A 27,344-nucleotide genomic window follows, 5' to 3' on the forward strand; every position below is an offset into this window, starting at 1 on the left:
TAACTCCTAGGGCCCTCCATGACAAATAGAGTGGACCCTACCCCATACTAGAAAGAAAAGAGAAAGTCACCTACTTGGTAGATTGTGGCTCTTGCAGGAGCCCTAAAAGGGTTAATCATGTAAACCTCCTTAAACCCGATCACGACTGAGCTGAGATGACCATGCTTATGGTCACTGATGAGGGACGGAAGCTGAGAAATAACCTCTCCCTGACCTCCTCTCCAGCAACCTAAAAGATGGTTCAGTAGAAGACTTTAGTGCGGCATATCTTGATGATATTGCTGCCTTAGCTCTACCTGGTCCACCTTGGAAAGGTCATTGAAGCTCTGGGAAAGGCAGGCCTCACTATCAAGGTAAGCAGGTGCCAGATAGGGAAGTGTCCCAGGTTGTATACTTGGTTCACGTGGAGGACAAGTTCAGCCACTTCAAGCAAAGATCCAAACAGTCTGGACTAGGTAGCTCCAACAACCCTGACTCTAGTCAGGGCATTCTATGGCTTCACTGGGTACTACAGGAGGTTTGTGAAAGGATATGGTACCATTGTGGCCCCTCTCACAGAACTGACCTTCAAGAAAATGCCAAAGAAAGTAAACTGGACGGTAAGCTGTCAAAAAGACTTAGACACCCTGTAGGAGACTGGCTCTCTATGTAGTGCACTAAAACGAAGTACACTGTGTAGAGAGTTCAGTGGATTCCCAATTGGTATTGCAGAGGCAAAAGTAGACCGGACTAATGTTCCATTTTGTAGTAGTGTGTGTGAGCAGTTAGGCTTATCAGAAGGTAATGCTAAGCATTTGTTGTTCTCAGAGGCAATAAATGACACACACACTCAATGAATAAATTAGAGACCAACTTAGAAAAATAATAATTCTTTCTATGTATGTTTCTAACCCAAGAACTTCATAATCAGGTAAGTAGACTTTAAAACATAAATACTTTGCAGTTTCAAAAATAGACAGTGCAATTTTCAGAGTTGTCTCAATGTCACCCTAAGGAGAAAAAACAATGTGCAACAAACACAGGGTTAACAACGACTTATGAAGCCAATATCATGGAGTTAAGGTAAGTACTGGGCACTGATCTGAACCACACCAACAGGTCACACCAGGCGGCACTGGGGCGACCGCGTGCAGAGATGCAGCAAGGCGTCATGTGCCCAATGGTTTCCTATGGGATTTTGACCAAGTGACAAACAGGTTGCAGGCCCTGGCTGGGAAGCCAGTTGGGCACAACAAACAGGTTAGGTAGTAGACTTGGGGTGACCGGGGACATAGGTGCACCTTTCTCTTCTCCTGTACCCAGGGGCAACTGATGCAGGAGTGTCTTTAGCGTCGGGTTTTGATGTCCGGGAGCACTTTCAATCCTGTGTGTTGGGGCTGAAGGTGTTGAGGGGGAGTCCGGCAGCGGTGGAGCCAGGGTGGACTCAAACTCTTATTAACCGTGGACGTCGTTCTCACCTGTGACCCACCTCAGCTGGGGTCAGGAGTCACGGGTGCAGTGGTTGCTGTAGCTATCAGATTTTCTCTCTCCACTAGCCTGTGGGAGAGGGATCCTGTATGAAGAGGCTGCAGTAGTCCGAATAGACTTCAAGATGGGTGAGACTACACTGCACTCGGTCTCTGGGCACCTGGAGACCTGCATTGGCACCGTCGGTTGGTTTCACCTCGGGCTATGGACGTCGGCTGCAGTGGTCACTTATGGTGTTGGGTTTCCAGGGTTCCAGCTGCAGTCTTTTCTTTGGAGTTTCTTGTTGCAGTGCCACTCCAGTGCCAAGGGAGACTTGTGTCTATATTGAAGGCTGGACGAGTTGGCTTCTTGTGGCAGGGTCCTTCAAGGTCATCAGGCAGGCTGGAAAGGCTGGGTTCAGGTCAGCTGCTTCTTCTATTTCTCTTCTGCAGGTTCAACTCTTCTTTGTCCGGGTCCTCTTACGTTGTCAAAATCTGAGTTCTAGAGTTCAGGGGGTGCCACCTAAATACTCAATTTACGGGTGTTACAGGGAGTGCCAGGCAGTAGTCAATGGCTGCCCACCTTTAGGGTACCTACACCCTACTTATGACCACTTCCACTAGGAAGTCGGCATACCCCTAACTCTAGTGGCCAAATTCCTTCAAAACAAGATGTAGGAATTTAAAAAGTAGTGTCCACTTCAGCTCATCCACCTTAGGGGTGGGACTTACATGAGGTGGGCACACCTCCTAAAAGAGGTCGCTGGGCCCGCAGGGTGGGTCGCTGGTGCAGGTTCTGTGAATCAGGAGACAGGCCAGTAGGGTTAAGGCTAAAGAAGCTGTCGTCTTCCTTCTTCTCTACTGGGTTTTCAGGTCAGCAGTCCTTCTTTGTAGGTCATCAGGAATCTAAAATCCTGGGTTCAGGGGCACCCTTAAATAATGAATTTAGGGGTGTGTTAGGGTCACAGGGCAGTAGCCAATGGCTACTGTCCTTGAGGGTGGTTACAACCTCCTTGTGCTCCCTTCCTTTGGGAAGTGGAGCACATCCCTACCCCTATTTAGCTAAATCCTCCAGAACAAGATTGAGGATTTTCCAAGGAGGGGATCACTTCAGCTCTGGTCCCCTTAGGGGTGACTCCTCTTTGTTTTTCTCATTATCTCCCCGGACTTGCTGCCAAAAGTGAGGGCTGTGGCCAGGCATCTCTACTAGGTAGAGTGCCCTGGGGCATTGTAACACAAAGCCTGAGCCTTTGAGGCTCACTGCTAGGTTTTACAGTTCCTGCAAGGTTGGCGGTGCTTCACACCTCCACCCAGTGCAGGCTTTGTTTCTGGCTGAGAGAGCACAAAGGCTCTCACCCCAGGGGGTCAGAAATTCATCTTCAGTGGCAGGCTGGCACAGATCAGTCAGTCCTGTACTGAAGGATTGCGTAAAATACATGCTCTCTGTGTGCATTTGACAATAAATCCAATACTAGCATCAGTGTGGATTTATTGTGCTGAGAAGTTTGATACCTAAACTTCCCAGTGTTCAGTGAAGCCATTATGGAACTGTGAAGTCTGTTTTGACAAACTCCCAGACCATATACTTAATATGGCCACACTGTACTTACAATGTCTAAGAATGGACTTAGACACTGTAGCGGCATATTGCTCATGCACCTGTGCCCTCACCTGCAGTATAGTACACCCTGCCTTAGGGCTGTAAGGCCTGCTAGAGGGGTGACTTTCCTATGCCACAGGCACTGGGTTTGGTTTGCATGGCACTCTGAGGGGAGTGCCATGTCGACTTAGTCTTTTTCTCCCCCACCAGCACACAGACAAGCTGTGAGGCAGTGTGCATGTGCCGAGTTAGGGGTCCCCATTTTGGCATAATACATGCTGCAGCCCATAGAGACCTTCCCTGGCCACAGGGATCCTTGGTACCAGCGGTACCTTTTACAAGGGACTTATCTGTGTGCCAGGGCTGTGCCAATTGTGGAGACAAAGGTGCAGTTTTAGGGAAATAACACTGGTGCTGGGGCCTGGTTAGCAGGGCCCCAGCACACTTTCAACCAAAGCTGGTATCAACAAAAGGCAAAAAGTTAGGGGTTAACCATGCCAACAGTGGCATTTTCCTACAGAACCCACTAGTTTGTGCACATTTTTCCCAGTTTTGTTCATATTAATTTACCCAGAAAACAGCAGCACTAAAACACAGTCAGCCTTGCAATCTGGTATACACAAGATTGTAATAGAGATAGCAGCACTTAAGACTGTATATTCAAAGTTGTTAATGATGGTATGTATATAAAATGTAAAACCTATTTGTGAAGATGTTTTATTGGTACCGATGCATTCATATAGAGTTGAATACTGGTTATCCTATGCTATTTTGGTGCCATTTGATGAATCTGCACAAACTTTGGCAGATTCGTTGGTGAAGCAAAGTTCAAAGGGGTGTGCAAAAAATAACATTTGCTAATACATTTGACACTGTTTGATGAATGTCAATGTAGGAAAGTAGCCTCTTTCTAGCATGGTTACTCCCACTCTTTGGCCTGTTTGTCAGTGTGTTTGACTGTGTTCACTGGGATCCTAACCAAGACCCCAGTGATTATGCTCTCTCCCTTCTAACTTGGTAACTGTACATTTTTCTTCCTGCAATTGGCATACTGGCCCCCCATGTAAGTCCCTAGTACAATGTACCTAGGTGCCCAGGGCATTGGGGTTCCCTATGGGGTGCAGCAGTTATTCTTCCACCCATAGGGAGCCCATGCAAAGGGTTCTGCAGGCCAGCCATTGCAGTCTGCGTGAAACGGTTGCATGCACCCTTTCTCACTACAGGTCACTGCACCAGGTCACTATAGGTCACCTGTATGGTAGGCCCTCTCAGCCCAGAGGGCAGGGTGCTGGTACCTGTGAATGAGGGCAATCCTGCACTAGCAGAGGTGCCCCCACAAAGTCCAGATCCATTTCCCTGGACTTTGTGAGTGGAGGGATGCCATTTTATGCATGTACTAGACATAAGTCACTACCTATGTCCAGCTTCATAATGGTAACTCCAAACCTGGTCATGTTTGGTATCAGACATGTCAGAATCTTAACCCCAGTACTGTTGCAAATATTGGAAGTATGATTCCATGTACTCTGGGGACTCCTTAGAGGACCCCCAGCATTGCTACCAACAGTCTTATAGGGTTTTTTCCGGGCAGCCAAGCTGCAGCCACCCCACAGACAAGTTTCTGCCCTTCTGCTGCTTGATCCGATCAAGCCTAGAAAGGCAGAACAAAGGATTTCCTTTGGCAGGGGCAGGTAACACCCTCTCCCTTTGGAAATAAGTGTGACTGTCTTGGGAAGGGTAACCTATCCAAGTCACTGGTATGCTTTGAAGGGCACATTTGGTGTCCTCTGTGCAGAAACCAGTCCACACCAGTTCAGGGGCCCCCAGTCCCTGCTCTGGCGCGAAACTGGACAATGGAAAGGGGAGTGATCACTATCCTCTCCATCACCACCCCAGGGTTGGTGCTCAGAGCTCCTCCAGAGGGTCCCTGGGTTCTACCAGCTTGTTTCTGAGGTTGGCAGGGAACTCTGGGAGCATCTGAGTGGGAAGTCGAGGCAGGTGACGTCAGAGCCCCCTCCTGGTTATGTGACCAATCCCCCTTTCAGGGCTATTTAGGGTCTTTCTCTTGGGTGGGTCCTCCGATTCAGCTTACAAGACGCCAGCAGGATTCCTCTGCAACCTCCACTTTGACTTCTGGTCATTGGAACCGCAACTGAACCCTCCAGGAACCGACAGCACTGCAATCAACGAAGAAGACTCTTCTGCTACTTTGTTTCCACGGCTCCTGCCAGCTTTGCAACATTTCCCTGGTTGTGAATTCTCAGAAGGGAGCAACTCTTCTGCCTGCACACAAAGAAGAAGGAATCTCCCTTGGAGTGAAGGAGTCATTCCCCTACATCCGCAGGCACCTGCTGCAATGGCGACCGTCTGCGTTTGTCTCCTGTCATCCTGAGCTGCGTGGATCCTGCATCACAGGTGATGGTCTGGAGTAGTCCTCTTGGTCCTCTCTGCCAGCTGTCAAACTTTGGTGGAGTTTAGCCTTTGCCTTCCCATGGAGGACAGTACCCCTGTGCACTGCTTCTCTTGCAGCTGCCAAGGGTTGTTTGCATATCCTCTAAGGGATCGTCAGGTGATGTGCAGCTCGTCCCCAGCATTCCTTCCTGCGACATTCAAACCTCTGTGTGGTTCTCCTGCGGCGTGGGATCCCTTTCTGTAGTGCTGCGTGGGCTCCTCCTGCAATTTATGTGTACCTGTCCTGTGTAATTCCTGTGGGTGCTGCCTGCGACGCTGAGGATCCCCTGTAACTCCCCCTCCTGGGTTGAGTCCTCCTGGGCCTTGCTGGTCTCTAGCAGCACCGCTTTTCCACTAACCGAGAATTTGCCTTTGCCAAGGCTTGTCGGTGGAATTCCTGTACCGACATCCGTCTTGCAATCTTCACTCCAACGTGGGGCATCTTCTGCATCCATCAGGAACTCTTCTGTGGCTACAGGGCTGCAGTGCTGACATGTTCTTCCTCACCATCGAATAACTCCTGCAAATACAGCTGGGTGGGTAGTAACTCCTTCTCCACCTGGACTCCACTGTGACTCTTGGAGTTGGTCCCCTCTCTCCACAGGTCTTCCTTCTTCAGGAATCCACCGCTGGTTTCTTGCAGTCTTGTCTGGGTGTCTTCTTTTCTTCTTTTTCCCCCTTTTGGGTGGTTTGGAGAAAATCCAGTGATTTACTCCTTCTTTCCTGGTCTCTGGCAGTATTGTGTTACTTACCGCTGTGGTTTTCTAGTACTTCCATCTCATCTCTACACATTCCACTTACCTATGTGGGAGTCCTGTGTTCGCATTCCATTTTTTAGTATATGGTTTGGGCTCCCCCTAGGGTCACTATTTGTTATTGCTATTTGAACAGTTTTCTAACCTTTTCTCCGCCTATTTCTGATTCCTAGTGTATATATTTAGTGTAATACTTACTTCCTATTGGAGGGTTGTCCTTCTAGTATTTTATGGTATTGTGTTCCAAAAATAAAGTACCTCGCTTTTTGTACAACTGAGTGTTTTCTTTCATGTGTGTAAGTGCTCTGTGACTACAGTGGTATTGCATGATCTTCAAAAGCCTTAGCTCTGCATCCACAGATACCTCTAGAGAGCTTGCTTCTAAGCACTGTCTACACTTCAATAAGAGGGGATACCTGAACCTGGTATAAGGTGTAAGTGCCTTGGGTACCCACCACACACAAGGCCAGTTTCCTACAGTTAATATTCGAACCATACTATTCATAGTTCCAGAGCGTGCTTTGATAGCAGTAATCTGTGAAGTGACTGAATCATTGTGGCAACTCAGATATACAGCTAGATTACTCAGTCTCTCTTTTTTTATAGAACTATGTTGGTGTATGCTCCTGCTGCAGAACAACCAAAGCTTGGTCGAACTAGAGAAGAAATGTCAGAGGTAACTAGTTATAATTTTTGATGGTTTATGAAAATGTGTATGTTAGAATTGCACTAAGAGTATGGGTTAGTAGCAGTGTCATAGAGGCGCGGAAAGGTCTGAGAACGTGCATTCTCGATTTCTAATTGTCATGAATGTTCATGTGAATGTGGTTTTGCAATTTGCCTGAACATTGGGTAGTGAACATCCCCCTCAAGTATTCTTCAAAAATGTAGATTGCTGGACCTAATCGCAGTGTGTTTTGAAGTCCTTATTAAAGTCATTATAGGTTTGATTTGTGATATACCCTCTTGTACAGTGTTTCCCAAACTGTGGGTTGTGACCCACTGGTAGGTCCTGAGCTGAAGTTTAGTGATTTGCGAAATTTCAGTCAATTAAGTTGCCTTTAAATGCTGTATTTATCTTGTCCCATTAGCTCTGCTTTAAATACGGAGGTCATATGTCAGGCTGTGTCTTCTAACAAATTCCTACTTATTTAGTAATGTTTACAAACTCCTCTCAATTTTCAGTCTGAGAAAGAAGTGGAGGGTGTGACAATCTTGCTGAGGTTCAGAAAGTGTGTAAAGAAAGGCTGTAGGATGTCATGTTTGTAACACATCACAAAATGTAAATATGTGCAATGGAACTATACACATTCAGCAGTTAGGGCAAAAAAAATGAAGCACTTTAAGAGTGACGGGAACTCTAAACAAATGAATACACTTTACTTGGTGAGGCATAAATGATTTATATTTACTGTAGCTCGATTTCCACACATTATCATTTGTGCACAATATCGTTTTATCAGTAAAACTGTCTTTGCAAATTTAGTGGCTATTTCAATGGATAATGTGCTGTCTCTAAATGTCTGACTTCTAGTTGCAGGTTCCTTACCTTTTGAGTTTCCCCAGGTGTCAGACTGGATCCAGAGATTTTTTCTTCGAGCAGTACCCCTGCAAGCCGTTAGGTGGTGTCAGTGCACTCCGCAGGCATTGCTGTGGTTGCTGTGATGATGTTGCGGTTGTATATAGGTGCCACCCTGGTACGCTGACGACAGTTGTTTTCTTTCTGCGCCAGCCTATGCGCAGAACTGGAGAAGAGCTACCCAGTCGTTTTTTGACTAACTGTGACATTTTGTCGAATTTGTTTTTGACGAGTTTTGATGTGTCGAGGGATGTCCCGTGTTCAAGCCCTGCGACTCCTGTCACCATATGATGTGATGTGCCTCTGCCAAAGTCGTGCTCTGAGTGTCGGGCCATGAACCCGAAAGCTTTGAGGGAGTGCTCCCTGAAGCTCATGGCGGCCCGACAGTCGGCTGCGTCATTTCCGATCCCATTCAAGAGGACGATCAGGAGACCGGTCACGGAGTCACCACCATTCTTCTCCATCCAAGTCATCTGGACATTCGGGTAAGAAGAAGTTGTAGAAAGCAAAACATTCTTCAACTTCGCCCCGTCGCTCTTACGACGTGACGCAGGAAGAAGGTCGACGGTCTAGGCCTCCATCTTAGGAGCCTCAGTGTGGATCCGCTCCGCAACTCTCTGAATTTCCGGGAGCCGGGACTACCCATGCCCAACTAAAGGAGTTCTATGAGGCCATGCGCCTCATATTTGGGCAACCTGACCCATCTTCGGTGCCTTCAGGCCCAGGGGAGTCGGTGAATGCCCCCTCGGGTACAAAGTCAGCGACTTCGGTCCCGACTCCGGAGGGCACCTCAGGATCCGCTTCTGGATCTGTCCCGACGCCGGTCGTGCCAACGTGACCTTCCCCAGCGTCGGGTCAGATGTCGACACTACCTGTGCCGATTGGGCCCACAATTGATGTCGATCCTATACTCATTTCCGACGACCCGGAGCCGGAACGACATCGCTCGAAGCCGATACTGTTTTCCATGGGCTCTGCTGTGCCCAGGGTTGATCCTAAAGCCTATTACTATGGTTATGGGTATGGGGATAGTGTAGAGGGGTTGCTGCACCCTTTCAAAGACCAGCTTGAACCTGAACTGGACTGGGTACAGGATTCGGTGATGCCAGTGGGTTGGACACCTCCCCTGACACTGGCATGTTTTCTCCCCGTACCGTGGCTACGGAGGAGGGAGCGTCAAATTCTATAGTGGTGATAAGGGCTGCTGAGGTTTTGAACCTCGAATTCCTTCTGTGGAGGTTAGGCCTAACCTCCTGACCGAAGTGCTTCAGCCTGGGGCCTCCTACTCGGAACCCCTTCTTCCCTTCAACGAAGCACTTACAGACATCCTACTGGGGACCTGGTCCAAACCCAGCACAGGGGCTCCTGTGAATAGGAAAATTGCCCGCTGCCATCACCCTGTGCCAAATGACCCAAATTTCCTTACCCAAAACCCTATTCCTGAAAGCCTTGTTATCCAGGCTTCTTCATACTCTGGCGCATTCCGTACCGCTCCTCCGGACAGGGAATCAAAAAGACTGGACAGCTTAGGGAAGAAGATGTTTTCTTCTGCCAGTCTAGCGCTGCAGTCTTTGAGCACCGCATGCATTTTGGGCCGCTGTTTCCATACTCTGGGATACAGTCACGCAAGTGCTGCCCCAAGTTCTGGAAGAGGCCCGGAATGTTCTCTCCCAAGCCATGACAGATGGCAGAGACGCAACCTAGTTCATGATCCGTTGGATGCGACCAACTCATTAGGCAGAACGGTTGCATCGATGGTGGCACTGAGATGCCACGCCTGGTTGAGGACATCTGGCTTTTTTGGGGAATGTCCAGCAATCTTTGATGGACATGCCCTTTGATGGAACTCATCTCTTCAGAGACACGGCTAACTCTGTGCTTGAGCGCTTTAAGGATTCCCGGGCTGCGGCTCGGTCCCTTGGCCTTACAGCTGCTCCTCGCCCACCTCAGTCCGCCTCTTGCTCCTTTCATGGCTACTAAAGGGGCACCCAACTGCGTCCATTTCCACAGAGCCACCGACCCATGCATGATGCACAGCCCCTACGTGAACGCAAGATCCACTGACCTAGTGAATCAGGGAGTCAGCGGGCAGCCCAGTCCAGCCCCCCACCCCCTCTGCTTTAAAACTTTCCTAGTCCGTTGGGACATGTGGGACAAGTTGGTGGAAGAATTTGTCATCATGTGCCCCTCTGGGGAATCCATTACCATGAACAGGTGGGTTCTACAGATCGTCCGAAGACTTTGAGACTTCTCCAACCTTGCCACCATCATTCGATCACCTGTCTGAGGATCATTTGCCACTTCTCTGCGAAGAAGTCAAGGCTCTACTGGCCAAGGGAGCCATAGAGAGGGTCCCTGCGCCAGAAGTAAGTGGTGGTTGCTATTCCCGCTACTTTCTGGTACCCAGAAAGGACAAGGGTCTTCGCACTATCCTAGTCCTCCGGTCCCTCAATCTCTTCCTCAAGAAAGAAAAGTTCAAGATGTTTACGCTGGCTCAGGTCCTTTCCGCCCAGGACCCTGGAGACTGGATGGTTGCGTTGGACTTGCAGGATGCCTACTTCCATATTCCCATTCTCCCGGCCCATAGGCGTTACCTACGATTCCTGGTAGATCACAAGCACTTCAGTTCACTGTGCTCCCTTTTGGCCTTACCATTGCCCCTTGGGTGTTCACGAAAGTGATAGTAGTGGTTGCAGCTCATCTGCACAGGTAGGGGTCCCAGTCTTCCCATACCTCAACGACTAGCTGTTGAAGGCGGATACGCTCCAAAAAGTCGTCTCCCATCTCCAGACTATGGCGAACATTCCGCATTCGCTGGGGCTTACTATCAACGTTCCAAAGTCACACTTGACTCCCTCTCAGATGCACCCTTTCATCTGAGGTGTTCTGGACTCATGAAAAGCGAATCTATTGTATTCAGGCTGTGATACCGATGTTTCAGCCTCTGTCCTCGATTTCGGTGAGAATGACTCTGAGGTTGCTGGGCCTCATGGCCTTCTGCATCCTGCTGGGTCAAAAGGCCCGTTGGCATATGCTGGCTCTGCAGTGGGACCTGAAATTCTAGTGGGCGCAGTATCAGGGGAGACTCTCCAACAAAGTCCAGATCTCGGAAGGAACTGCGAAAGATCTTTAGTGGTGGCTAACGAATCAAGATTGGGTCAAAGGCAGATCCCTCCCCTTTCACCAAACAGACATCACAGTAGTGACAGATGCATCACTCCTGGGCTGGGGCAGCCACATGGGAGAGGCGGAGATCAGAGGCTTCTGGTCTCCGGCAGAAACTGGGCTTCATATCAATCTATTGGAGTTCCATGCGATTCGACTAACATTGAAAGGATTTCTTCCCTCTTTCAAATGGAAAGCAGTGCAAGTGTTCACGGACAACACCACCGCCATGATGTACTGCAGCAAACAAGGCGGATTGGGGTCGTGGACGCTTTCTCAAGAGGCCCTTCGTCTCTGGATTTTGCTGGAACATCAGGACATTTTCCTGGTGGTTCAACATCTGGCGGGCTCCTTGAACGCCAGAGCAGATGAACTCAGCAGACGATGCATAGTCGATCATGAATAGAGTCTCCATCCAGAGGTGATGCAAGGTCTCTTTCAACAGTGTGGAGAGCCTTGGTTAGATCTCTTCGCCTCCGCAGAGAAAGCGCAATGTCAGATGTTTCGCATGTTGGAGTTTCCAAGGCGGCACTCGCTCAGCAATGCCTTTTGTCTCAAGTGGACTTCAGGCCTCCTGTACGCCTTTCTGCCCATACCACTTCTGCCCAGACTTCTGAAGAAGATCAGGCAAAACTGGGCCCAAGTTATCTTGGTGGCTCCGGACTGGGCACGAAAAGTCTGGTATCCCGAGCTCTTGAGCATGGCCATAGCTCCTACGATCATCCCGCCCATTTGGGAGGATCTTCTGTTGCAGCAGCAGGAGACGGTTATCCACCGAACCTGGCGTGGAGATTGAGCGGCAACAGTTGACGACTTTTGACTTTCCACCCGAAGAATGTAATGTCATCTTGGCAGCCAGGTGCCCCTCCACCAAAATGGTATACGCCTGTCATTGGAAAAAATTTGTGGCGTGGTGTATCGACAATTCGATCCTCTCTCTGCACCTCTTTCTGAAGTTCTGCTCTTTGTCCTCTCTCTTGCCCAACAGGGCTCTGCCTTGGGCACCCTCAAGGGCTATCTTTCTGCTATCTCTGCCTTCCTGACACGACCTGACCAACCTTATTTATTTAAATCTCCCATTGTAGGGAGGTTTCTCAAAGGCCTCACACATCTCTTCTCACCTATCCCATTTATTATGCGCCAATGGGATTTAAATTTAGTCCTCGCATATCTGATGTGCACTCCATTCGAGCCGCTTCATAGCTGCCCTTTTTGGCTCCTAACTATCAGGACTGCCTTCTTGGGTGCCATTACCTCTGCTCGCAGGGTAGGTGAGCTCAAAACTCTGTCATCTAAACCACCTTTTCTGGAAGTACATCCTCACAAAGTGGTACCCCGTACTAGGGCTTCTTTTCTCCCTAAAGTAGTAGCACCCTTTCATGTAGGTCAATTCATCACCTTGCCTACCTTTTACCCACCCCTACATCCCTGACAGGCAGAGGAGAGACTCCACTACCTGGACCCAAAAAGAGCATTGGCGTTCTACGTTGATCGTACTCCAGACTTCCGGGTGGACGATCAACTCCTTGTGAGATAAGTGGGGGTGAAGAAAGGGAAGGCGGTGCAAAAGAGAACCATTTCACAATGGGTCCTCCTATGCATCAAAATGTGCTACGCTTTGGCATAGAAGCAACCCCTGAGGGTCAACTAGAGCAACTGCAGATACCACAGCATTAGCACGAGGCGTTCCAGTCCTGGATATCTGTCAGGCAGCCACGTGGGCATCTCTGCACACGTTCATCAAGCACTACTGTGTGGACTGTCAGGTTCGTAGGGACGGCTACTTTGGGCGTTCGGTCCTACAGGACTTCCTGATGTGATCTTGGTTTGCAGCCCACCTCCGGGGATGGTATTGCTCGGGTATCTATTCAAAAGGTAAGAAATCTGCAACTAGAAGTCTCTTTCAGATGTTCATGTTACTAACCTTCGGTAACAATATATCTGGTAGAGACATATTCTAGCTGCAGATTCCTTACCGACCCGCCCATCCTCCCCACTCTGCTAACTGATTTCTAGGGGTGCTTCTGGCGTGGAAAGTCGTGAAAAGAAACTGACGTCAGCGCGCCGGGGTGTTGCCTATATACGACAGAGACGTCATTACGGCGAGCACAACGCCACCGACGCCCGCGGGGTCGACTGACGGTGTGCAGAGGTACTGCTTGAAGAAAAAGTCTACGGATACAGTCTGATCCCTGGGGGAATTCAAAAGATAATGAATCTGCAACTGGAATATGTCTCTACCAGATATATAGTTACTGAAGGTAAGTAACTTTTTTACGTCTGCATGCCTGTCATTTGCAGCCTGTGTGAAAAGGTGCATACACACTTTCACTGCTTGTCACTACACTTGGTCACCCAAAGGGCAGGGTGCAGGTCCCTGTATGTGTGTGGGCACCGCTGCATGAGCAGAGATGTCCTACGAACCCCCGTTCCAATTTCCTGGACTTCGTAAGTGCAGGAAAGCCATTTCAGCTATGTACTGGCCACTGGTCACTTACCTGTGGTCCAGCTACATAATGGTAACTCCGAACCTGGGCATGTTAGGTGTCAGACATATCAGAATCATACCCCAATACTGAATCCAGTATTGGTGGCATGATTCCATCCACTCTGAGGGTTCCTTAGAGGATCCCCCAGTTCTACTCCTACCAGTCTTCCAGGGTCTGCGGGCAGTTTGTGCTACTGCAACCCCACCCCACCCCAACCTCCCAATACATGGTTCTACCCTCCTGCTGCTTGACCAGCTCAAGCACAGGACATCAGACCAAAGGATTTCCTGTAGGAGAGGGGTGCAACCTCCTGTCCTTTGGAAATAGGGTTTTACTGGGCTGGGGAAGGGTAACCTTCCCACACCACTGTGCTGCTTTGAAGGACACATTTGGTGCCCTCTGTAGGAAGCTGGCTCTGTATATACTATCTCAAAGTGAGAGCTAGTTTGCACAGAGTCCAGGGGTTCCCCTTAGAGTTTGATAGTGGCAATAATAGATAATACTAATATTCTGTTTGTGGTAGTGTGGCGAGCAGTAGGCTTATCGTAGGGTAGTGTCAAGGATTTGTTCTACACACACAGGCGATAAACGGGAACACACACTCAAAGACTTAACTCCAGGCCAATAGCTTTTTAAATAGAAATACATTATCTTAATTTATTTTAGAACCAGAAGATTCAGAATTCAAGTAAGTACATACATTTTAAGGTACTTGGCATAGGTAAATATAGAACTTTGAATGAAAAAAGTAGTGTACACAGTTTGGCATTAAATGGCAATAAGCTATTTTAAAAGCGGACACTGCAAAATTCAACAGTTCCTGGGGAGCTAAGTAAAGGTTAGTTGGTCAGGGAGGTAAAGCACTTACAAATTTAGTCTCTGGGGCATAGGCAGCCCACTGTTGGGGATTCAAGTCAACCCCAAACACCCAGCACCAGCAACTCACGGCAGGTCAGGTGCAGCGGTCAAAGCAGAGCCCAAATAACATAGGCACCTATGGAGACTAGGGGTGCTCCGGTTCCAGTTTGTTAGCAGGCAAGTACCTGCGTCTTCAGGGAGCAGACAAGGGGGGTTTTGTTGAGCACTGTGGGGGTCCCAAGCAGGCACATAAAATACACCCTCAGTGGCACAGGGGTGGCCGGGTGCAGTGTGTAAACAAGGCCTCGGGTTTTGTATTGGTTTCAATGGAGGGACCCCTGGGTCACTCTGGCGATGCAGGCAGGGCACAGGGGGGCTTCTCTGACCAACTACAGACTGGGCAAAGATGAGGGCCACCCGCTGGTCACTCTTGCACCGGTAGTCGGTTCCTCTTGGGCCTGGGAGCTACGGGTGCAGTGCTTCTTCGAGGCATCGGGCTCTTTGTTACCAGGCAGTCACGGTCAGGGGGATCCTCTGGATTCTCTCTGCAGGCGTCGCTGTGGGGGTGCCGGGAGGTCGTCTCAGAGTGGACATGTCGTGGGAGTCGCCTGGGGGTCTTCTCTGCGCTGCTGGTTTCTCTGGACACGGGCCGGGGGTGTCAGGTGCAGAGTGTTGGGGACTCCCGATTCAGGAGTGAGGTAGGAGTCCCTTTAATGATGGTTTCTTCTTGGTTGTTTTGGACAGAGCCGCTGTCCACGGAGTTTCATGGTCCTTTGGGTTGCAGGGCAGTCCTAAGTCTGCAGAGGTCACTGGTCCTGCTGGATGTGTTGCTTGTTGCAGGTTCTTTGAATCTTTAGACAGGCCAATAGGGCTGGGGCCAAAGCAGTTGTCGTCTACTTCTCTGCAGGGGTTTTTAGGTCAGCAGTCCTTCTTCTTGTTAGGTCGTCAGGAATCTGATTTCCTGGGTTTAGGGTCACCCATAAATTCTAGATTTACGGGTGTGTTTAGGGCTGGAGGGCAGTAGCCAATGGCTACAGTCCGGAAGGGTGGTTACACCCTCCTGGTGCCTCCTCCCTTTGGAGAGGGGGGCACATCCCTAATCCTACTGGGCTGAATCCTCCAAAGCAAGATGGAGGATTTTCTAAGGAAGGGGTCATCTCAGCTCCCGACACCTTAGGGGTTGTCCTGGCTAGAGGGTGACTCCTCCTTGTTTTTCTCATTAGCACCTCCGGACTTGCCGCCAAACGTGGGGGCTGTGTCCGGGAGGCGGGCATCTCCACTAGCTGGAGTGCCCTGGGGCGTTGTAACACCAGGCTTGAGCGTTCGAGGCTCACCACCAGGTGTTACAGTTCCTGCAGGGGGAGGTGTGAAGCACCTCCACCCAGGACAGGCTTTGTTCCTGGTCACAGAGTGCACAAAGGCGCTCACCCCATGTGGCTAGAAACTAGTCTGAAAGTGGCAGGCTGGCAGAGACCGGCCAGCCTAGCACTAGCAGTTAATCTGGCATGCAGGGGGCATCTCTAAGATGCCCTCTGTGTGCATTTCTCAATAAATCCCACACTGGCATCAGTGTGGATTTATTATCCTGAGAAGTTTGATACCAAACATCCCAGTATTCAGTGTAGCCATTATGGAACTGTAGAGTTCGTGTTTGTCAAACTCCCAGACCATATACTCTATATGGCTACCATGTACTTACAATGTCTAAGAATTGGCTTATACACTGTAGGGGCATAGTGCTCATGCAGCTATGCCCTCACCTGTGTTACTGTGCACCCTGCCTTAGATCTTTAAGGCTTGCTAGAGGGGTGACTTAACTATGCCACAGGCAGTGGTTTGTGGGCATGGCACTGTGAGGGGAGTGCCATGTTGACTTAGTATGTTTCTCCCCACCAGCACACACAAGCTGTGAGGCAGTGTGCATGTGCTGAGTGAGTGGTCCCCAGGGTAGCATAATACATGCTGCAGCCCTTAGAGACCTTCCCTGGCCACAGGGCCCTTGGTTTCAGGGGTACCAGTTACAAGGGACGTATCTGTGTGCCAGGGGTGTGCTAATTGTGGAGGCAAAGGTACAGTTTTAGGGAAATAACACTGGTGCTGGGGCCTGGTTAGCAGGGCCCCAGCACACTTTCAATCAAAGTTGGCATCAACAAAAGGCAAAAAGGTAGGGAGTAACCATGCCAACAGTGGCATTTTCCTACACAACCCCCGTCCTCAAGCAAAAGAGGATGAGACTAACCTTTCCCAAGAGAGCCTTCATTTTCCAAGTGGAAGAACCTCGAAAGGCCATCTGAATTGGCATGGGCAGTCCCAGGTCTGTGTTCCACTACAAGGTCCATTCCCTGTAGGGATATGGACCACCTAAACAGTTAAGGGTTCTCTCCTTTCATTTGCATGAGCAATATGAGAGGTCTGTGGTCAGTTTGAACTATAAAGTGAGTACCAAACAGGTATGGTCTCAACTTTTTCAGTGACCAAACCACAGCAAAGGCCTCCCTCTCAATGGCAATCCAACGCTGCTCCCTGGGGAGTAATCTCCTGCTAATAAAAGCAACAGGTCTGGTCAAGGCCATCATCATTGGTTTGAGACAGGACTGCTCCTATCCCATGTTCAGAGGCATCTGTCTGCACAATGAATTGCTTGGAATAATCTGGAGCTTTCAGAACTGGTGCTGAGCACATAGCTCCTTTCAGGGTGTCAAAGGCCTTTTGACAGTCCAAGGACCAGTTAACCTTCTTGGTCATCTTTTTGGAGGTGAGTTCTGTGAGGGGAGTCATTATGGATCCATATCCCTTCACAAGCCTCCTATGGTATCCAGTCAAGCCAAGGAATACCCTGACTTGAGTCTGGGTTTTTGGAGCTTCCCAGTCCAGACTTGTCTGGATCTTGGGTTTTAATGGTTGCACTTGGCCTCCACCTACAAGGTGTCCCAAGTGAACCACTGTACCCTGCCCTATCTGACATTTGGATGCCTTGATAGAGGCCTGCTGCTTGCAGAGCCTGCAAAACCTTCTACAGATGGACCAGGTGATCCTGCCAGTTGGAGCTAAAGACAGCAATATCATCTAGATATGCTGCACTAAAGGACTCCAAGCCAGCAAGGACTTCATTCACCAACCTTTGGAAGGTGGCAGGGACATTCTTTAAGCCAAAGGGCATAACATTAAACTGATAATGCCCATCAGGTGTAGAGAATGCTGCTTTTTCTTTTGCTCCAGTTGCCATTTTGATTTGCCAGTATCCGGCTGTCAAGTCAAAGGTACTTAAGAATTTGGCTGCACCTAATTTGTCAATCAGTTGATCTGCTCTTGATATGGGCTGAGCATCTGTCTTGGTGACAGAGTTGAACCCTCTATAGTCCACACAAAACCTCATCTCTCTCTTTCCATCCTTGGTGTGAGGTTTGAGGAGCAAGACCACTGGGCTAGCACAGGGACTGTCAGAGTGCTCTATCACTCCCAATTCCAGCATCTTGTGGACTTCCACTTTGATGCTTTCCTTGACTTGGTCAGACTGTCTGAATGTTTTGTTTTTGACAAGTAAACTGTCTCCTGTGTCCACATCATGGGTACACATATGTGTCTGACCAGGGGGTCAAAGAAAAGAGCTCAGCAAACTGCTGTAGGACTTGCCTGCAGTCAGCTTGTTGTTGGTCAGAGAGGGTGTCTGAATAGACAACTCCATCTACTGATCCGTCTTTAGGGTCAGTTGAGAGGCGGTCAGGGAGAGGTTCTGCTTCCTGATCCTCATCAGTAACCATCAACATGGTTATGTCTGCCCTGTCATTGTAGAGTTTAAGGCGGTTAACATGGATCACCCTCTTGGGTGTCCTGCTAGTGCCCAGATCCACTAGTTAAGTGGCCTTACTCTTCTTTTCTAGCACTGGGTAAGGGCCACTCCATCTGTCCTGGAGCGCCCTGGGAGCCACAGGCTCCAAAACCCAGACTTTCTGCCCTGGCTGAAATTCAACCATTGCAGCCTTTTGGTCATACCACAACTTCTGGAGCTGTTGGCTGGCCTCAAGGTTTTTTTTTTTTGCCTTTTCCATGTACTCTGCCATCCTGTAGTGGAGGCCAAGTACATAGTCCACTACATCTTCTTTAGGCTCATGGAGAGGTCTTTCCCAACCTTCTTTTACAAGTGCCATTGATCCCCTTACAGGATGGTCAAACGGAAGCTCAAAGGGGCAAAACCCTACTCCCCCCTGTGGCACCTCTCAGTAGGCGAAAATAAGACATGGCAGGAGGACATCCCATCTCCTTTTGAGTTTTTCAGGGAGCCCCATGATCATGCCCTTCAGTGTCTTGTTAAATCTCTCCACAAGACCATTGGTTTGTGGATGGTATTGTGTGGTGAAATTGTAAGTAACCCCACACTCATTCCACATATGTTTCAGGTAAGCTAACATGAAGTTGGTACCTCTGTCAGAAACCACCTCCTTAGGAAAACCCACTCTGGTAAAGATACCTATGCAGGGGCAGTAGTCGACCTAAGAGGAATTGCCTCAGGGTAGCTGGTAGCATGATCCACTACTATCAGTATATATTGGTTCCCTGATGCTCTGGGAGGTTCAAGTGGACCCACTATGTCCAATCCAGCCCTCTCAAAGGGAACCCCCACCACTGGAAGGTGTATGAAGGGGGCCTTTGGATGGTCACCTGTCTTGCTACTTGCTTGGCAGGTGACACAGGAGCTGCAAAACTCCCTTACCTTCTGGGACATATTGGGCCAATAGAAATAGTTGACTAACCTCTCCCAAGTCTTGGCTTGTCCCAAATGTCCAGCAAGGGGCATTCATGGGCTAAGTTGAGGATGAACTCTCTAAACTCCTGAGGCACTTCCACACCCCTAGTGCCACCAGGTTTGGGATCTCTTGCCTCAGTGTAAAAGAGTCCATCCTCCCAATAGACCCTGTGGGATCCACGGACACTTCCATTTTCTTGCTCAGCTGCTTGTTGTCTTAGGCATTCAAGAGTGGGACAAGTCTTTTGTCCCTGGCACAGCTATTCCCTTGAGGGTCCCCCTGGGCCCAAGAGCTCTACCTGATCAGGCTCCAGCTCCATGGACTGAGTTCCCTCAGGTGATAGGACATCCTCCTGAGAAGAGAGGTCCTGTTCCTTTTGCTATATAGAAGGTGGTCCCCCAATCTTCTTACCTTTTCTCTTGGAAGGTTGGTCCATTATTACAGACTCTCACACTTCTTGTTCATCCTGTGCTCTTCTTTGTGCTCTTGTCTTAACACACACCAGTTCAGGGATACCCAGCATGGCTGCATGGGTCTTGAGCTCTACCTCAGCTCATGCTGAGGACTCCAGATTATTCCCTAGCAAACACTCCCACCTGTTTCAAGCCAGTAACCCCTCCCCATTGTAAAATCACAATTGCCATGGGATAGACTTTAGTTTCATTGTCAGCACTGGTGACTGGATATGTCTGTCCAGCCAGATACTGTCCAGGGGAATCCAGTGTGTCTGTCACCATGGTGACACTGGCACCTGTATCCTTCAGGGCTTCTACCTTATTCCTATTTGTCAAGAGTTGCTGCCTGTATTTTTGCATGTTAGGCGGCCAGGCAGCTAGTGTGGCTAAGTCCACCCCACCCTCTGTCACTGAAGTAGCTTCAGTGTGAACCCTGATTTGCTCTGGGCACACTGTTGATCCCACCTGGAGACTGGCTATTACAGTACTAACTGGAGTAGTTGTTGTTGTGGGACTTTTCTTGGGACAGGCCTTGTCTCCAGTTTGGTGTCCATGCTGTCTACAGTTGTGACACCAGGCCTTCTTGGGATCAAAGTTTTTACCCTTATACCCATTTGTGGACTGTGAAGAGGCTCGGGCCCACCCTCCTGAGCAGGTTTTTGGGGCTCTTGAGAAGACTCTTTGTTTTTGTCCTTGGATGTCTCACCACCCTTCCCCTGGGGAGGCTTTGTGTCCCCTTTCTTTTGGTCACCCCCTGTTGAAGTCTTGGTCACCCTTGTCTTGACCCAGCGGTCTGCCTTCTTTCTCAATTCTTGGGGAGAAATTGTTCCTAAGTCTATCAGATGTTGATGCAGTTTATCATTGAAGCAATTACTTAACAGATGTTCTTTCATAAATAAACTATACAGCCCATCATAGTCACTTACTCCACTGCCAGTTATCCAACCATCTAGTGTTTTGACTGAGAAGTCAACAAAATAAACCCAGGTCTGGCTCGAGGTTTAGTGAGCCCCCTGAACCTAATTCTATACTCCTCAGTTGAGAATCAGGGTAGCCTTCATGAGGTCATAGGATTCCGCATCCTTACCAGACAGTGTGAGGAGTCTATCCCTACACTTACCAGTGACAAGTTCCACAGGAGAGCTCCTTACTTTTCTGGTTACACAAGCCCTCTCAAAAGCTGTGAACTATCTGGTGATGTCATCAACTTCTTCATATTTAGTTACAATCCCTTTGGGGATTTTTAGGATGTCCGTGTTCTCTCTGACCCAATTTTATTGCTGCCATCATTTATGGGTGTTAAACCCATTTTTTTTTCTTTCCCTTTCTATAGCTAGGAGCTGTTTCTCCAAAGCTAATCTTGGCCGTCCTTGCTAGAAGGATGTCCTCTTCATTGAGGCTGCCCTCAATGCTTACAGAGGGACCAGACTCCCCTGTGGAAGAACCCTGCTCTCTGACTGTGATTTGTTGAGACAGGATTCCACGATCCCTATTCTCCCTAATTAGGGGGGGGGGTGAGTTCTTCCTCTTGTTCACTAACTTCTTCCCCATCTGAGGGAGGGTCCTCCAACTCAGAGGGGTGGTCCCTTGCATACTCTGCCAAGAGCTCCTGGAGCTTGGCCTTTATATGGTTGGACCCAGTTTTGATATTTTTTATCTTACAGAGAGACCTTAGCTCTGACATCCCTAGATGCAGGTAAGGGGTGAGGTTGTGTTCTATCACCATCTCATCTGTGTAACTCATTATGACTCTAAAAGTTGGAATTTCTTTTTTAGAAACTAAAAACTACTTCTAGTACTTAAATCCTAACTTTTAAAAACTTTTAAACTTAAAAGAAATGCTAACAGTGACTTTCACAAGGCCCTAGCAGGACTTTTAAAAATTTAGAAAAATAGTAAAGAAAACTCAAAAATCTGTTTCTAGTGACAATTTTTTTTAATTTTGTCGTGTGATCAGATATTGGCTGACTAGTACAGCAAATGCTAAGTCTTAGACCCCACCGCTGATCCACCAATGTAGAAAGCTGGCTCTGTATATGCTATCTCAGAGTGAGAGATAGTGTGCACAAAGTCCAGGGGTTCCCCTTAGAGGTTGATAGTGGAAATAATAGATAATACTAATGCTCTATTTGTGGTAGTGTGGTCAAGCAGTTAGGCTTATCAGAGGGTAGTGATAGGCATTTGTTGTACAAACACAGGCAATAAATGAGAACACACACTCAACGACTTAACTCCAGGCCAGTAGGTTTTTATATAGAAAATTATTATTTTCTTAATTTATTTTAGAACTACAAGATTCAGAATTCAAGTAAGTTCATAAATTGTAAGGTACTTGGCATAGGTAAATATAGAACTTTGAATGAAAACAGTAATGTACACAGTTTGGTATAAAATGGTAATGAGCTATTTTAAAAGTGGACACCAGTGCAAAATTCAGCAGTTCCTGGTGGCGGTAACTAAAGGTTAGTTTGTCAAGTAAGTAAAGCACTTACAAGTTCAGAATCCGGGGCATAGGCAGCCCACCGTTGGGGGTTCAAGTCAACCCCAAACACCCAGCACCAGCAACACAGGGCTTGTTAGGTGGAGAGGTCAAGGAGGAGCCCAAATAACATAGGTGCCTATGGAGACTAGGGGTGCTCCGGTTCCAGGCTGCTAGCAGGTAAGTGCCTGTGTCCTCGGGGAGCAGACCAGGGGGGTTTTGTAGAGCACTCGGGGGGGAGGAGCAGATCCCAAACAGGCACACAAAATACACCCTCAGCGGCACAGGGGCAGCCGGGTGCAGTGTGTGAACAAGGCATCAGGTTTTGTATTGGATTCAATGGAGGGACCCAGGGGTAACTCTGGCGATGCAGGCTGGGGACATGGTGCTTCACTGGCCAGCCACTGACTGGGCAAAGATGAGGGCCACCTGCTGGTCACTCCTGCACCGATAGTTGGTTCCTCTTCAGCACTTCTTCCAGGCACCTGGCTCTTTGTTACAGAGTAGTCGCAGTCACAGGGATCCTCTGGATTTGTCTCTGCAAGTGTCGCTGTGGGGGTTCAGGGAGGTCATCTCAGGGTGGACACGTCGTGGGAGTCGCCTGGGGGTCTTTGCTGCAGTGTTGGTTTCTCTGGACACGGGCCGGGGGCGTCGGGTGCAGAGTGTTGGGGACTCATGCTTCACGATTGAGGTGGGAGTCCCTTTAAAGATCTTTCTTCTTGGTTGTTTTGGACAGAGCCACTGTCCACTAGAGTTTCTTGTTCCTTTGGGTTGCAGGGCAGTCCTCTGAGTCGGAAGAGGTCACTAGTCCTGCTGGATGCGTCGCTGTTGCAGGGTCTTTGAATCTGGAGACAGATTCGGTAGTGCCGGGGCCAAAGCAGTTGTTGTCTCCTGCTCTGCGGTGGTTTTCAGGTCAGCAGTCCTTCTTCTTGTTAGGTCGTCAGGAATCTGATTTCCTGGGCTTAGGCTCACCCCAAAATTCTATATTTAGGGGTGTGTTTAGGGCTGGTGGGCAGTAGCCAATGGCTACTGTCCCTGAGGGTGGCTACACCTTCCTTGTGCCTCCTCCCTTTGGGCAGGGGGTACATCCCTAATCCTATTGGGCTAAATCCTCCATGCCAAGATGGAGGATTTTCCAAGGGAGGGGTCACCTCAGCTCTGGACACCTTACGGCTGTCCTCCCTGGAGGGTGATGACTCCTTGTTTTTCTCATTATCTTCTCTGGACTTGCCGCCAAAAGTGGGGGCTGTGTCTGGGGGGCAGGCATCTCCACGAGCTGGAGTGCCCTGGAGCTTTGTAACTCCAGGCTTGAGTCTTTGATACTCACCGCCAGGTGTTACAGGTCCTGCAGGGGGAGGTGTGAAGCACCTCTTCCTAGGACAGGCTTTGTTCCTGGTCACAGAGTGCACAAAGGTACTCACCCCATGTGGCCAGAAACTAGACTGGAAGTGGCAGGCTGGCAGAGACCGATTAGCCTAGCACTAGCAGTTAGGCTGGCATGCAGGGGCCATCTCTTAAGATGCCCTCTGTGTGCATTTCTCAATAAATGTCACACTGGCATCAGTGTGGATTTATTGTGCTGAGAAGTTCGATGCCAAACTTCCCAGTATTCAGTGTTGCCATTATGGAACTGTGGAGTTCATGTTTGACAAACTCCCAGACCATATGCTCTTTATGGCTACCCTGCACTTAACAATGTTTAAGAATTGGCTTAGACACTGTAGGGGCATAGTGCTCATGCAGCTATGCCCTCACCTGTGGTATAGTGCACCCTGCCTTATGGCTGTAAGGCCTGCTAAAGGGGTGACTTACCTATGCCACAAGCAGTGGTTTGTGGGCATGGCACTGTGAGGGGAGTGCCATTTCGACTTAGTATTTTTCTCCCCACCAGAACACACAAGCTTTTAGGCAGTGTAGGAGGCTGGACTGGCTTGTAGTGAGTACCAAGGGGTACTTGCACCTTGCACCAGGCCCAGTTATCCCTTATTAGTGTATAGGGTGTCTAGCAGCTTAGGCTGATAGATAATGGTAGCTTAGCAGAGCAGCTTAGGCTGAACTAGGAGACGTGTGAAGCTACTACAGTACCACCTAGTGTCATATGCACAATATCATAAGAAAACACAGTACACAGTTATACTAAAAATAAAGGTACTTTATTTTTATGACAATATGCCAAAGTATCTTAGAGTGTACCCTCAGTGAGAGGATAGGAAATATACACAAGATATATATAGACAATAGCAAAAATATGCAGTATAGTCTTAGAAAACAGTGCAAACAATGTATAGTTACAATAGGATGCAATGGGGAAACATAGGGATAGGGGCAACACAAACCATATACTCCAAAAGTGGAATGCGAACCACGAATGGACCCCAAACCTATGTGACCTTGTAGAGGGTCGCTGGGACTATTAGAAAATAGTGAGAGTTAGCAAAATAACCCTCCCCAAGACCCTGAAAAGTGAGTGCAAAGTGCACCAAAGTTCCCCTAAGGACAAAATAGTCGTGTTAGAGGGAAAATGCAAGGAAAACACAAATCAGCAATGCAACAACGATGGATTCCTGACTGAGGGTACCTGTGGAACAAGGGGACCAAGTCCAAAAGTCACAAGCAGCTCGGAGATGGGCAGATGCCCAAGAAATGCCAGCGGTTGGTGCAAAGAAGCTCTTACTAGGCTGAAGAACTGTGAATACTGCAGGAACGACAAGGGCTAGAGACTTCCCCTTTGGAGGATGGATCCCCCACGCCTTGGAGAGTCGTGCAGAAGTGTTTTCCCGCCGGATGGACGCCAACAAGCCTTGCTACACGCAAATCGTGCGTTTGGCGTTTTTGGACGCTGCTGGGGCCCAGGAGGGACCAGAAGGTCGCAAATTGGACCTGCAGAGAGAGGGGACGTCGAGCAAGACAAAGAGCCCTCACTGAAGCAGGTAGCACCCGGAGAAGTGCCAGAAACAGGCACTACGAGGATGCGTGAAACGGTGCTCGCCGAAGTTGCACAAAGGAGTCCCACGTCGCCGGAGACCAACTTAGAAAGTCGTGCAATGCAGGTTAGAGTGCCGTGGACCCAGGCTTGGCTGTGCACGAAGGATTTCCGCCGGAAGTGCACAGGGGCCGGAGTAGCTTGCAAAGTCGCGGTTCCCAGCAATGCAGCCCAGCGAGGTGAGGCAAGGACTTACCTCCACCAAACTTGGGCTGAAGAGTCACTGGACTGTGGGGGTCACTTGGACGGTGTCACTGGATTCGAGGGACCTCGCTCGTCGTGCTGAGAGGAGACCCAAGGGACCGGTAATGCAGCTTTTTGGTGCCTGCGGTTGCAGGGGGAAGATTCCGTCGACCCACGGGAGATTTCTTCGGAGCTTCTGGTGCAGAGAGGAGGTAGACTACCCCCACAGCATGCACAAGCAGGAAAACAGTCGAGAAGGCGGCAGGATCAGCGTTACAGAGTTGCAGTAGTCGTCTTTGCTACTATGTTGCAGGTTTGCAGGCTTCCAGCGCGGTCAGCGGTCGATTCCTTATCAGAAGGTGAAGAGGGAGATGCAGAGGAACTCGGCTGAGCTCATGCATTCGTTATCTGACGTTTCCCCAGAGACAGAGACCCTAAATAGCCAGAAAAGAGGGTTTGGCTACCTAGGAGAGAGGAAAGGCTACTAACACCTGAAGGAGCCTATCACAAGGAGTCTCTGACGTCACCTGGTGGCACTGGCCACTCAGAGCAGTCCAGTGTGCCAGCAGCACCTCTGTTTCCAAGATGGCAGAGGTCTGGAGCACACTGGAGGAGCTCTGGACACCTCCCAGGGGAGGTGCAGGTCAGGGGAGTGGTCACTCCCCTTTCCTTTGTCCAGTTTCGCGCCAGAGCAGGGGCTAAGGGGTCCCTGAACCGGTGTAGACTGGCTTATGCAGAATTGGGCACCTCTGTGCCCAACAAAGCATTTCCAGAGGCTGGGGGAGGCTACTCCTCCCCTGCCTTCACACCATTTTCCAAAGGGAGAGGGTGTCACACCCTCTCTCAGAGGAAGTTCTTTGTTCTGCCATCCTGGGCCAGGCCTGGCTGGACCCCAGGAGGGCAGATGCCTGTCTGAGGGGTTGGCAGCAGCAGCAGCTGCAGTGAAACCCCAGGAAGGGCAGTTTGGCAGTACCAGGGTCTGTGCTACAGACCACTGGGATCATGGAATTGTACCAACAATGCCAGGATGGCATAGAGGGGGCAATTCCATGATCATAGACATGTTACATGGCCATATTCGGAGTTACCATGGTGAAGCTACATATAGGTAGTGACCTATATGTAGTGCACGCGTGTAATGGTGTCCCCGCACTCACAAAGTTCAGGGAATTGGCTCTGAACAATGTGGGGGCACCTTGGCTAGTGCCAGGGTGCCCTCACACTAAGTAACTTTGCACCTAACCTTTACCAGGTAAAGGTTAGACATATAGGTGACTTATAAGTTACTTAAGTGCAGTGTAAAATGGCTGTGAAATAACGTGGACGTTATTTCACTCAGGCTGCAGTGGCAGGCCTGTGTAAGAATTGTCAGAGCTCCCTATGGGTGGCAAAAGAAATGCTGCAGCCCACAGGGATCTCCTGGAACCCCAATACCCTGGGTACCTCAGTACCATATACTAGGGAATTATAAGGGTGTTCCAGTAAGCCAATGTAAATTGGTAAAAATGGTCACTAGCCTGTCAGTGACAATTTGGAAGTAATGAGAGAGCATAACCACTGAGGTTCTGGTTAGCAGAGCCTCAGTGAGACAGTTAGGCACCACACAGGGAACATATACATGCACACCTATGAGCACTGGGGCCCTGTGTGACAGGGTCCCAGTGACACATACATATAGGCCACAAACTTATGAGCACTGGGGTCCTGACCAGCAGGATCCCAGTGACACATAACAAACATACTGAAAACATAGTGTTTTCACTATGAGCACTGAGGCCTGGCTATCAGGATCCCAGTGAGACAGTGAAAACAGTGACAAAACCCCGACATACACTCACAAACAGGCCAAAAGTGGGGGTAACAAGGCTAGAAAGAGGCTACCTTCTCACAGGCAGTGTTCTTGTGCTGAGTGAGCGGTCCCCAGGGTGGCATAATACATGATGCAGGCCTTAGAGACCTTCCCTAGCCACAGGGCCCTTGGTACCAGAGGTAGCCTTTACATGGGACTTATCTGGGTGTCAGGGCTGTGCCAATTGTGGAGACAAAGGTACAGTTTTAGGGAAAGAACACTGGTGCTGGGGCCTGGTTAGCAGGGTCCCAGCACACTTTCAATGATAGCTAGCATCAACAAAAGGCAAAAAGTTAAGGGGTAACCAT

General features: G+C 49.2%; 1 protein-coding gene across 1 annotated transcript in view; it reads left to right on the plus strand.

The window, feature by feature from the left end:
• The window catches only part of PSME4 (proteasome activator subunit 4), a 1,396,200-nt gene that overhangs the window by 783,373 nt on the left and 585,483 nt on the right, over positions 1–27,344 (plus strand). The window contains exon 34 of the mRNA XM_069234194.1: positions 6,858–6,927. Coding sequence (XP_069090295.1) covers positions 6,858–6,927 — 70 coding nt within the window. The remainder of the gene's footprint in view (positions 1–6,857; positions 6,928–27,344) is intronic.

The sequence above is a fragment of the Pleurodeles waltl genome, chromosome 5 (assembly GCF_031143425.1).
Source record: "Pleurodeles waltl isolate 20211129_DDA chromosome 5, aPleWal1.hap1.20221129, whole genome shotgun sequence".
NCBI lineage: Eukaryota > Metazoa > Chordata > Amphibia > Caudata > Salamandridae > Pleurodeles > Pleurodeles waltl.